The 12,031-nt window shown below is 36.4% G+C and overlaps 1 protein-coding gene across 2 annotated transcripts in view; it reads left to right on the top strand.

Annotated features, from left to right (window-relative positions):
- The window catches only part of pea (ATP-dependent RNA helicase pea), a 319,525-nt gene that overhangs the window by 70,908 nt on the left and 236,586 nt on the right, over positions 1-12,031 (top strand). For both annotated transcript variants that reach the window (XM_090402685.1, XM_090402684.1), the window contains exon 6: positions 6,540-6,626. In XM_090402685.1, the coding sequence (XP_090258811.1) occupies positions 6,540-6,626 (87 nt within the window). The remainder of the gene's footprint in view (positions 1-6,539; positions 6,627-12,031) is intronic.

Genomic DNA, 12,031 nt, shown 5'->3' with positions numbered 1-12,031 from the left:
TAAGCCTCCCAAATTTGGGGCAGTCGCATACAACCAAATTTGTTGAGGTTTGGAGAATTTCTTAGGGATGAGGCTGATTCCATAAATAGTCTTTTGTATTTGCTATGGTGTATTACTCCAGCTTTCTTCCACCGTATTCTGTGGTGTGTATCCAGAGCATGGTCCGCAAGACTAGAATGGCTGTACTTGTGAAACCGGATGTAGTCCTTGTGTTCAGAAATTCTGATATTCGCTGTCCTGCCTGTTTGGCCAAAGTAAGACAGATTATAACTGAAAAGGACCTGGTATACACCTGGTAGGTCTAGGGGAAGTGGTTGGTCTTTAGTGGAGCAGATAAGGGATGCCAATTTTCTGCAAGGTTTGTAACAAGAGGTCAGGTCATGCTTTTTTAAGATTTTGGTAATCTTTTCCGAGGTGCCTCGGATGTAGGGAATGGTGATGGATTTAGAGTAATCCTTGTTGTGGAGGGGATCTGTGGTTTGTAGGTTCTAATATTTTTTGGACTTTTTTTGGGAGGTAGCCATTGGCTGAGAAAGTGTTGAGGATGTGATTTAGTTCAGTGTTTAGGGCCAAGTCGTTTGAACAGATTAGTTTAGCCCTGTTGCATAGTGTTTTCACTACTCCATATTGTTGTGTGTGTTGGGGGGGTGGGATTGTTGGTGAATGTATCTGCCTGTATGGGTGGGTTTTCTGTAAACTGAGAAAACCAAGGTTCCATTAGGCTGGCGGGTGACTAGTGTGTCTAGGAAAGGGAGGCTGTTTTTTTTCCTCTTTTTCCAGGGTGAATTTGATTCTGGGGTGTTGGTTGTTTAAGTGTGTTAAGAAGGAGAGAAGTGCTTCAGAGCCATGTGGCCAAATAGCGAACACATCATCAACGTAGCGAAGCCATATGGTTGGTTTTTGTGGGGCAGAGGCTAAGACTTTTCTTCAAAGGTCTCCATAAAGAAATTGGCCAAGGGTGGGGAGAGTGGTGAACCATGGCTATCCCCTCTATTTGTTTGTAGAATTTTCCTTGCCAAACGAAATAGCCTGAGTTCATTGTGAACTGAAATAAGGCTGAGATATCGGGAGAAAATTTAGCTTGGATTAGCTCTAGAGTTTCCTTGAGTGGGACATTTGTGAATAAAGAGGAGACGTCAAAGCTGACCATTATGTCAGTATGTTGGAGTGTAAGGTTTTCTATGCTGGCTTTGAAATGGGCTGAGTTTTTTATGTGTGATGGTGTGTTGCCAGTATAGTGGGTGAGCTCTTTGGCCAAATGTTTAGCTAATTTGTATGTGGGGGAATCAATGCAATCCACTATGGGACGTAATGGCACATTTTCTTTATATATTTTTGGGTGTCCGTAAATACGGGGAGGGGGTATAGAGTTAATTGGCTTTAATCTGTTGGTAACTTCTACAGGCCAAGAAGTGACTCTGTTAAGGAGCCTGTGAAGTTTTCTAATTTGAGAGTTGGTGGGATTGTAATTGATGGGAAGGTAAGTAGCCCGATCTAAGAGAAGAGCATTCAGCTTACCTGTGTAGTCCTTTTGGTTAAGGACTACAGTTGCGTTTCCCTTATCCGCTTTGGTGATAACTATTTCTTTATTATTCTTCATTTCCTGTAGAGCTTTATATTCCTTGTTGGATATGTTGGATTTTGGTGGGACTGCTTTGGAAAGGACACAAGCTACATCCAGTCTCACACTGTTGGTGACTTGATGTGGAAGGTGGCGGATTCCGCGTTCGATCTGGATCATAATATCCTCACTGGGTATTTTTTTGGGAGCAATCGCGAAGTTGTGGCCACGTGACAGCGCGTTGATTGCTTCAGGCTTCAGGGTGACTGAAGAAAGGTTGATTACGATATTGGTAGCAAGTTTTGGAAGGACGGTAGAGTTCTTTTTTAATTTTTCGAATTTTTTCATCTGTCGGCCTCGTATTTTTTTAAATTCTTTGTCGGCAGCAGTACATGAGACATCACATAAAATCGACCAAAGTTCGTGGTTTAAAGTGCACGAAAGCTCATCTTCGACGGCACGAATAGCTTTGTTAATGTCCACTAAGAGCGACCGCGTGGCGGTGATTTGTTCGCGTAGCTAGCGCGATTATATATTTGGAGAGCTTTTTGTGACACAAACCAGTGCTTAAATTTTACACAGTTTGGGATTACTTTATTATCTCGGCAGCGTTTCAGGAACGCTAGACGATTTAATTGTCTAGACAGCTTCAATTTCAATTTACTGTATTGGCAGGCCTTCCGTGTGATTGTATCTCCGTGGATGATGTTGATTCTCGTAGACAGGCTTATACGTTGGTTATGCATTATTAAAACACTTAAGGAATAGAACAACGTAGTTAAGGATATAAATTAAATTACACTTTAATAAATATTTTCCGATATTTCGGCAATGTCACATTACCATCTTCTAAAGGAACTTACAAAAAAAGCACGTGCACGTAGGCACTACAAACACAGTAACTGGGAATGAAGAGATGAAGCTATTGTTCTCCTAAAAGTCCTGATGGTGCCTTCTAGCGGGCTAAGTAGGTGTTTTTGGCCGTTGGGCTGAAGGTCTGCTGATGTAAGCCTCCCAAGTTTGGGGCAGTCGCATACAACCAAATTTGTTGAGGTTTGGAGAATTTCTTAGGGCTGAGGCTGATTCCATAAATAGTCTTTCGTATTTGTATTTGCTACGGTGTATTACAAGTATTCACAAGTACAGTCATTCTGGTCTTGCGGACCATGCTCTGGATATACGCCACAGAATACTGTGGAAGAAAGCTACAGTAATACACCGTAGCAAATACAAATACGAAAGACTATTTATGGAATCAGCCTCAGCCCTAAGAAATTCTCCAAACCTCAACAAATTTGGTTGTATGCGACTGCCCCAAATTTGGGAGGCTTACATCAGCAGACCTTCAGCCCAACGGCCAAGAACACCTACTTAGCCCACTAGAGGGCACCATCAGGACTTTTAGGAGAACAATAGCTTCATCTCTTCATTCCCAGTTACTGTGTTTGTAGTGCCTACGTGCACGTGCTTTTTTTTGTAAGTTCCTTTAGAAGATGGCAATGTGACATTGCCGAAATATCGGAAAATATTTATTAAAGTTTCAAGGATATCTTTTTCTCCTGTTTTCATGTCACCTTTATCATCTCTAACTCCTTTTACAGCACTCTTTCCTCCATTCCTAAGCTTCTTTAACAACCTCCAGAATATTTTGCCACCTTCTTGATATTTATTTTCTATATTCTTGCCAAAGTCCTCCCATGACTTTTGTTTAGCTAGTTTTACACACTGTTTAGCTTTCTTACATTTGTCTCTGTATTCTGTAAGAGTAAAAGCTGACTTATTTGCCAGGAACTTTTGATATGCCTTCTTCTTTTCCTTCACTGCCTCTTTAACTTCCTGTGTCCACCAGGGAGTTCTGATTTTTTTATCCCTGCACACAACCTCACCACATGCCTCTCTGGCAGAATCAATCAATGTTTTCTTCAGAGTTTGCCACTGAATCTCCAAGGTTTGATTCCTGTTCTCAAATTCTTTCATTTTCTTTTCAATAATCTTTCTGTATTTTAGTCTACAGTTCACATCTGAGAGCTGCTCAACTTTTATTCGCTTTAAAACTTTTTTACATGTTATTCTTTTCAATATGAAATTCAATTTTATCCTGCTCAAGACTAAATAGTGATCGCTTCCAATTTCAAATCCTCTGTATCCTCTGGTGTCCTGCACCATTCAATCAATGTTTTCTTCAGACTTTGCCACTGAATATCCAAGGTTTGATTCCTGTTCTCAAACTCTTTCATTTTCTTTTCAATAATCTTTCTGTATTTTAGTCTACAGTTCACATCTGAGAGCTGCTCAACTTTTGTTCGCATTAAAACTTTCTTACATGTTATTCTTTTCAATATGAAATTCAATTTTATCCTGCTCAAGACTAAATAGTGATCGCTTCTCTGTACACTCTGGTGTCCTGCACCAGGGAGAAAACATCACTATCAACAATAACATAGTCAATGAGACTTTTCTTATTCCTAGCCTCTTCTCTCCATCTGAATTTGTGCACATTTTTATGTTGGACATGGTGTTAGTAATAACCAGTCCATGTCCTGAGCAGAAATCCAACAGATATTTGCCATTATTATTAGCTTTGTTCTTTTATCCAAATTTTCCCAAAATATTTTTATATGTCTCACAATCATTTTCTACTCTGCTATTTAGATCCCAACAAGGACCAACTTTTCATTTTTCATTGTGTCAGTTGCTTTTTCTAAAGCATCAAAAAATTCCTTCACTTCTACCTTAGTAGAACCTTCTGTGAGACCATAGGCACAAATAAGTCTCATTGTCCAGTTCCCCATTCTCATATTTGCCCACATTACTCTACTTGAGACTGATTGCCATTCAAGAAGATTAGCCTCGTATTTTGTGTTGAATACTATGGCTACTCCTTCTTTTCCTTGATTGTCATTGCCTGAATATAACATTTTATATTTATTGCTCAGAAAGATCTCACCAGTTTTTGTCTTTTTTGTTTCAGTCACCCCTATTATGTCGATCTGGTACTTATCTAATTCCTCAGCTAGCTCCATTTCTTTGCCATTCAGGCTTCTTACGTTGATAGTACTGATCTTTAACTCTGGTGATGTTGAGTTGGGGTTTGTTTTCAGATTTGTTCCAGTAGCTGACTTTTCGCTGTTCACCCTGGTTCCCTGGCGAAAACAAGGGGGGCCTTGTTTAACCGGGCGACGCCCCAGCCGGCATGAAATTTTGTCATGTTATACCATTATTTTTCATTTTGGTTTAACCAATAAGAATACAATTTGGTCGGCTAAATCTCAAATTGCCAGCCCATCCTCATTCGTTCAGTATCCAAGTAGATACCCAACAGGGTGCACTGTGAGAAGGTGAGGATTGGACATTTGGTCAGAAGCCCTGGTCGGTTCTCCGCATTCCTTTAAAGGCTATGTGGAGGTCTCCTCTCAGTTATACAGCTTTAACCCTTAAGCACCCCCTCCTCTAAGCATCAGCATGACTGATAATTGTCTAAGCATCAGCACTAGATTAGTGACTCTAGATATAGTCAAAGGTTGCTTGTTTTTTGTTCATTTAAATAGAGGATGACAGTCACCATATTTCTTAGTTCCTGTAGTCAAAATGTTGGATTAGAATACTGAATTTTTTTTTACCTTGTATGTTGTTAATTAAGCCATCCAAAGTTTGATTAACAGGCAGCATCTGTTTCTAACCTTTCCTCTTTCATTTTATTTACATGCTACAATAATTAGATTAGTTCTGCACACATTCTTGAATGCTAATGCTGATATCTTCATTTTAAAATGTTTCCATCGTCAATGCCATCTCATTTCTCTACATTCCTGATGGACTATATAGTGGTCTTCCAGTTATTGTGTAGAGTTAAAGATTTGTTTTTTCTATAAAAATAAGTAAATAAGCAAAAGGTTAAGAGTTAGAATTCATAAAGAAAATAACTACAATCTAGACACAGAATTAGTATTGATACTATGGAAATGTGACCAAGCTATGTATTTTGATACCATCAAAATATGCAAGTCTCATTTTGACAAGTTCTAATCATCATTGAGTGGGGATGTTCAGCTATGATATGTGTTGTACTTGCCAAATTGTTCTTATGCCTTTCTGTGGGTAAGAGGATGCACTTATTTCTGCCATCATCCATTTTTAACATACACACAATAAATTAAGTTTATGGTGTGATTATGAGTGGAGCTGTTTAGAACAGAAACTGCTTGCCTTCAGCAACAGCAAATAGTTGAATGTTGTAATCTGTAGGAAAGGCAGAGTGCAGGAAGCTGTTCCAGAGAATAGAGGTAAATAGATTGAAAGGAAAGTGGCCAATTCAATGGAGTATTATCCTTGAAAGCACCTGTAGAACATAAGGCAGAAACTGAGCATCTATGGGAGAGGGATTGGATTGGTAATTCAGTTAACTGAATTACCTTTTTCTGAATAACATCAAACAATCTTAGAGTACCACCTTGAGGAAAAAGCGTGTAGTTTTCTTTTTTTGGATCAGCTGAAGCTATGGCTTAGAATTTTTGGACTAGGAAAGGATGGAGACATAGGTCAGCTGATGTTGTGAGTTGTGATCATGTTTGAATACTGAGTATTGTTGAAAGTTAGAAGTTATGCAAGGTTTTTTTTTTTTTTGCAAGAAATTAGACAGGACTAAATTTTGGTATAATTTTCCTGCCCTATTGAAGTATAGCAAGGTAATCAGAATTTAAGTCATTGATTGTATCTTTAATCTTAAAGTTAATCTTTGCACCAGAAGAATTTTTTCCACCAAAAATATCAATGTAGATATTTTTTAGAAATCAGAAATTTCAAGAATATCTATGTAGATTTCAAGTCAATCTCCTCTTACATTGCTACTTTGGTCAGCTGTTTATTTTTCTAAACAAAATATTGTATAGCTTTTAAAAATATGTAGTATTTAAAACTGTAGCTTTGAAATAATGCTTTTTTTTTTAACAAATTATTATATTGTAAATATTTTTTGTAGCGCAACTAAAAGGGAGGGAAGTACTTCTCAGAAAAAAAAAGAATCTAGGAGGCATAGGAGCAGAAGCAGAAGTAAAGAAAAAAAATGGTACTGTTTTGACTTGGCTACCTTAGATATGAGATATAAACTTAATTTTAAACCATATAATTATTTATTTGCATGTATCCTATGCTAAGTAATTATAAATATTTATTGTATTTATGATGTTGATTTATAAGTAATGAATGCATTAAAAAAATAGGGTTAAGCATAAAACACATCATTGTAGTTATAAGTTTGTCTTAATTTCATTTTATCTGAAGTGAAATTCAACAGTTTGATTTAATAGACTATTACTTTCAGTGATCGTTGTTACCATTGGTGTATATTTTCATCATTAAGACAAGGTAAGGTACTACATATCACTCTCTTTCAAATAATGGACAAGGAATAATATCCTTATGTTGTACTCAGGTGAGTATGGATATCCTCTGTTTAAGATTAAACATAATAAGCTGTATATTCTTGTCATTTCACATGCCACCTTTCTAGATAACAAATGGCAAATGGGTTTATCTCTAGAATTTGGCTATATGTTTACTTACTGTCAATGGTACACAGAAGTTTTGCAACAGTTCTTGTTATATTATATCTTATCATAACAACTACAGGCAGTAACATTAGCCAGTGGAAACATGCATTTCAACCAAAAGATCCAGAAAATACCAAGGAACCAAACGATATTTGGAAGGTACTGTTTGGTATAGAAATTATGGCAGTTCACTATGGAAATAATCAAGGAACTCAGTCTACATGGGCTCAGATTAGAGTTGGATACTACACAAAGAGCTTCAGCCTTGTTTTCTGTGGAAAGGCAGTTATGTGTAAGTCACACATAAACCATAGTAATCAATAGCTACATTGGTAAGAACATCTTGACCAATCCATAGAGCTATTCTTAATTTGGAGCAGTGAATCGTGCCACACCTTTTAATGGGATGGGTGGATGTAGCTGATGTCAAGTATCCTTATGCTCAGATAATAATGGAATTAACTCATGTAAAATATTCTTTATTACTAGAATTTTTGCCTGAGTATCACAGGCATCATCAGTACAAATACAAAGGCTAATTAAACAATAACTGATATATTCACAAAGTGCCACCTAAGTAGCTAAAGTTAAATTTCCTAAATTTATTAAAAAAAAAAAAAAATTAAATTAAATTAAATAAATAAATAAAAAATTTTATATATGTGTGTACACAATTACAAAAGTTAGGAAAGATTTGCTGATTTATAGAGTACTATCTCCCACAAGGAGGAAAGACGTAGACCATTGGATCTGTTTAGGTTAGGGGAGTGAAGTAACGTTTCACATGTTTCTTCGTAAAGCCGTTCCATGAGGAACCGACTTTTGTGAACCACTTTTGTCTTTTTCCAACTCTATGTCTGGTGTTGATGGCGTGCTCTGCAAGTCCAGACTGTTCAGGTTCATGGTACTGAACATACGACCTGTGTTCTTCTAACTGGATCAGAGCAGATCTTCCTGTTTGTCCAAAATATGATAACCAACAAGAGCAGGGAATCTGGTAGACACCTGGATAGCTGATATGTGGGAGCTTGTCCTTTGGAGACATGAGGAATGTAGAGATTTTTCTGATGGGTCAAAAGGCAACACAAATATTTAGTAGTTTTAACACTTTAGCTATGTGTTCGCTAATGCCTTGCACATAGGGGGATAGCTATACGCGTTGTTTCTTCTGTATTTGAAGAGGATGCTGAAGCATGACTACTTAAAGCTCTTTTTATGAAGGAATTCTAATAACCATTTGATAAGGAGGAATTAATATATTGTAATTCTTTTTGTAATAGTTCTTCTGAAGAACAAAAGGAGTGAACTCTACGAACCAGTGTTTTTATAGTATCTGCCTTTTGACTGGGATGGTGATGTGATTCAGCATGGATGTACTGGCCTGTATGAGTCTCCTTTCTATAGACCAATTGTGGCCAAACTGCGGCTCCCAAGACAATATTGGTTTTCATTGCCATTTTTTTCTAAACTTTTATATTAATAATCTATAGTAGTATAGTATGTACCAATATTAGAGTATTTTATTTTGTAAATGCTTTAAAGATAAGTAAAAAACATATATTTTGAAACTTTACATTTTTAGCTTTTAAATGGTACTGGCCAAAACGGTTGTTAATGTGGATTTTATTATCTTATATTGTTGGTAAAAAGTATTTTGACATTTTATGGCCTGTGTTGCTCCCTCCAAAATTAGTTCCAGAAGTGACTACTATGATCGCTGCATTACCCACCGCCTTTGTTGCCTGGACTCTGTGTCATCACTCTTCATGCAGTACACACAAGTTACTCGCTTGTGGTGGTAGCGGAACATAACTAGTGAATTTTAGTATAGATAGGTACTTTCTGATTAATAAATCATTAAGATTGATTTTAGTGAAAGTTATAAAACCCTTGTTTAAAATAACTGAGCAACAGAAGAGTATAAAATGGAAATACAAACAAGAAATGAGAGTGTTTAACCAACAAGAGGACGATTTTAACTGAAACAATACAAAAGAAACTTAGAAACACTTTATAATGATTTTGAGAATAGGTTTGAGAAACTAAAAATGTTAAAGCCATGTTTTGAATTTCTTGTGAATCCTTTTGTGATTGATGTCACCATCAATGGATGTCTTGTTGTTGTGCCTTTTACCATGGATGTTGCTTCAATAGAGACAGAGCTTATTGAGCTGCAGAAAGATGTGGATTTGAAGCTAGTACATAAAAGCTCATCTGTAACTGACTTTTGGAAACAAATCCCAGAAGCAAAGTATCCCAATCTTCAGAAAACTGGCTTCCGACTACTCTCTGTTTTTGGGACAACTTACTGCTGTGAATCTCTCTTCTCTGTAATGAAATTTGTTAAGTCAAAACATCGTGCTATCCTCACTAACAGCCACCTCACCGAGCTTCTTAGAACAGCTTTGACATTTGACATCCTACCAGTCAAATTTTACACAATTAACTGCACAAATGAAGAATCAATCAAAGCCTTCAACGAGTAGAGATTAAACATATTCTTCTTTGGTGCATCCTATTCAAATAATTTGATTAGGACTACTATATAATTGTAATTTTTATTATTTATAAATACAATTTTAAAATAATATTTTCTATGGCTCTTGAACATTCAAAAATGCATTATATGCGGCTCTTATTACTGAAGAACTTGTCCACCCCTGCTATAGACTATGAATTGTAGGTTACCATCTGGTTGGTGAAGAATTAAGAGGTCTAGAAAGACTAACTGCTTATTTACTTCTACTTCTAGAGTGAACTGAATCCTTGGAAGAAGTGCATTTATTTTTGAGAGAAACTGTTGTAATTCTTCCAAAGTGCCCTTCCATATGGCAAAAATGCCGTCCACATATCTGAACCAAAGGTTAGGTCTGGGTGAAATGTGAAAAATACGTTGTTCGGAGTACTCCATTAAGTAGTTAGCAATAGCAGGAGATATAGGATTACCTATTGCTGTTCCTTCAATTTGTTGGTATAACTGGTTTTTGAAGGAAAAATAACCATACTTTATTACAAATTCAAATAATTTGATTATGCCTGGAGGAAATTCTTGGTGCAATATTTCAATGCTGTCCACTAACGGAACATTCGTAAATAGAGAAATAACATCTAGACTAATCATAAACTCTGAATTGTCTAGATGAAGATCAGAAATTTTATTTCTGAAATCCAAAGAATATTTTACATATGTAGCAGTTCTTCTAGTTGAAGAACTGACTAAATTTGACAGAAATTTTGTAAGTGGGATGAACCTATACAGTCTACAACAGGTCTTAATTGAATTCCTGGCTTATGTACTTTTGGAAGACCATATAATCTAGGTGGGAGTCCGTAGGAGGTTTTTAGTGTTTTCTTTTTATCTTCATCTCATATCGATATATTATCTATAAGAGCATTGAGTCTTTTTATTTGACTACTGGTAGGATCCGAAGTGAGGGCCTAAGTGGAATAATCGCAGAGTAACATTGACATTTTTCTCTCGTGTTCTCTTCTGTCTTGAATGACTACAGCCTTCCCTTTGTCAGCTTTTGTAATTGAAATTTTATTTTTCACTTGGTTAGACTATAATAAATTTAGTTTAATCCTTTATCCAAGTGTGAGCAAACAAAGTTTGCGCCTGAAAGTATCTTCAGGACTGGGGTAAGGTAGTACAACACCAGGCAACTTATTGCAAAGGTGGAGCAAGCTAACATCACTCCTATCTCAATATCTTCACCTTTGCAATGAGTTGCCTGGTGTTGTACTACCTTAACCCAGTCCTGAAGATACTTTCAGGCGCAAACTTTGTTTGCTCACACTTCGATAAAGGATTAAACTAAATTTATTATAGCTTTTGTAATAATAGTTTCTTGTTATTCTTCAGCGATTTCAGTGCTTTTTGTTCAACGTACGATAGGTTCGGCCAAGGAGGTTTGGCATTAAAAAGAATTTTTGTACATTCAAATCTTGTTCTGTTAGCTTTTTTTTGGGGGGTAAGGATCGAATACCTCTGTCTATGCTATGGAAAAAATCTATTATGGGTACCTTATTTGGAGCAACGACGAAATTATGACCTTTTGACAAAACAAAACATTTGCTGTCTGTTAGCATGCAGCCAGACTCTATCTATATCACAGACAATATTGCTACATTTGGGGTGCCTCACCAGGTGAATCAAACATGCATTTTAATCTATCACAGGGAGCATTAAAAACCTTTTGGTATGACGTCGATGATATGCGTAAAATGGTGTTAAAATTTTCAGCCTCAAATACTGGTTCTATAGCGTTCTTGATATCTACTATTTCTTTATTCAAGAGGGCAAGAGATTTCTTTGCTCCTTGTAACTGGTAATTTAACAGTTACATACTGGACTTTAAATAAATCCGATGGGCTCTTTGAGACCTAAACACATCTTTCAGTTTACAGCAGGTAGGAATAACCTGAGCCATCTTATATATACATATATAAAAAACATATATAACATATATGCGAGCTACGTATATGAAAAATTCTTTGGATTTCAGAAATAAAATTTCGGATCTTCATCTAGATGATTCGAAGATTATGATTATTCTAGATGTTGTTTCTCTATTTACGAATATTCCATTAGCGGACAGCATTGAATTACTGCACCAAGAATTTCCTCCAGACATAGTCAAATTATTTGAATTTGTAATAAAATCCGGTTATTTTTCCTTCAAAAACCAGTTATACCAACAAATCGAAGGAACAGCAATGGGTAATCCTATATCTCCTGCTATTGCCAACTACTTCATGGAGCACTTCGAACAACATATTTTTGAAAACATTTCACCCAAACCTAACCTTTGGTTCAGATATGTGGATGACATTTTTGCCATATGGAAGGGCACTTTGGAAGAATTACAACAGTTTCTCTCAAAAATAAATACACTTCTTCCAAGGATCCAGTTCATCCTAG

The sequence above is a fragment of the Typopeltis vanoorti genome, chromosome 13, assembly GCF_054136105.1.
Source record: "Typopeltis vanoorti isolate ZY-2024b chromosome 13, IOZ_Tvanoo_1.0, whole genome shotgun sequence".
Lineage (NCBI taxonomy): Eukaryota > Metazoa > Arthropoda > Arachnida > Uropygi > Thelyphonidae > Typopeltis > Typopeltis vanoorti.
The sequence above is the reverse complement of the archived record's forward strand: the minus strand, read 5'-3'. Positions and strand labels throughout refer to the sequence as shown.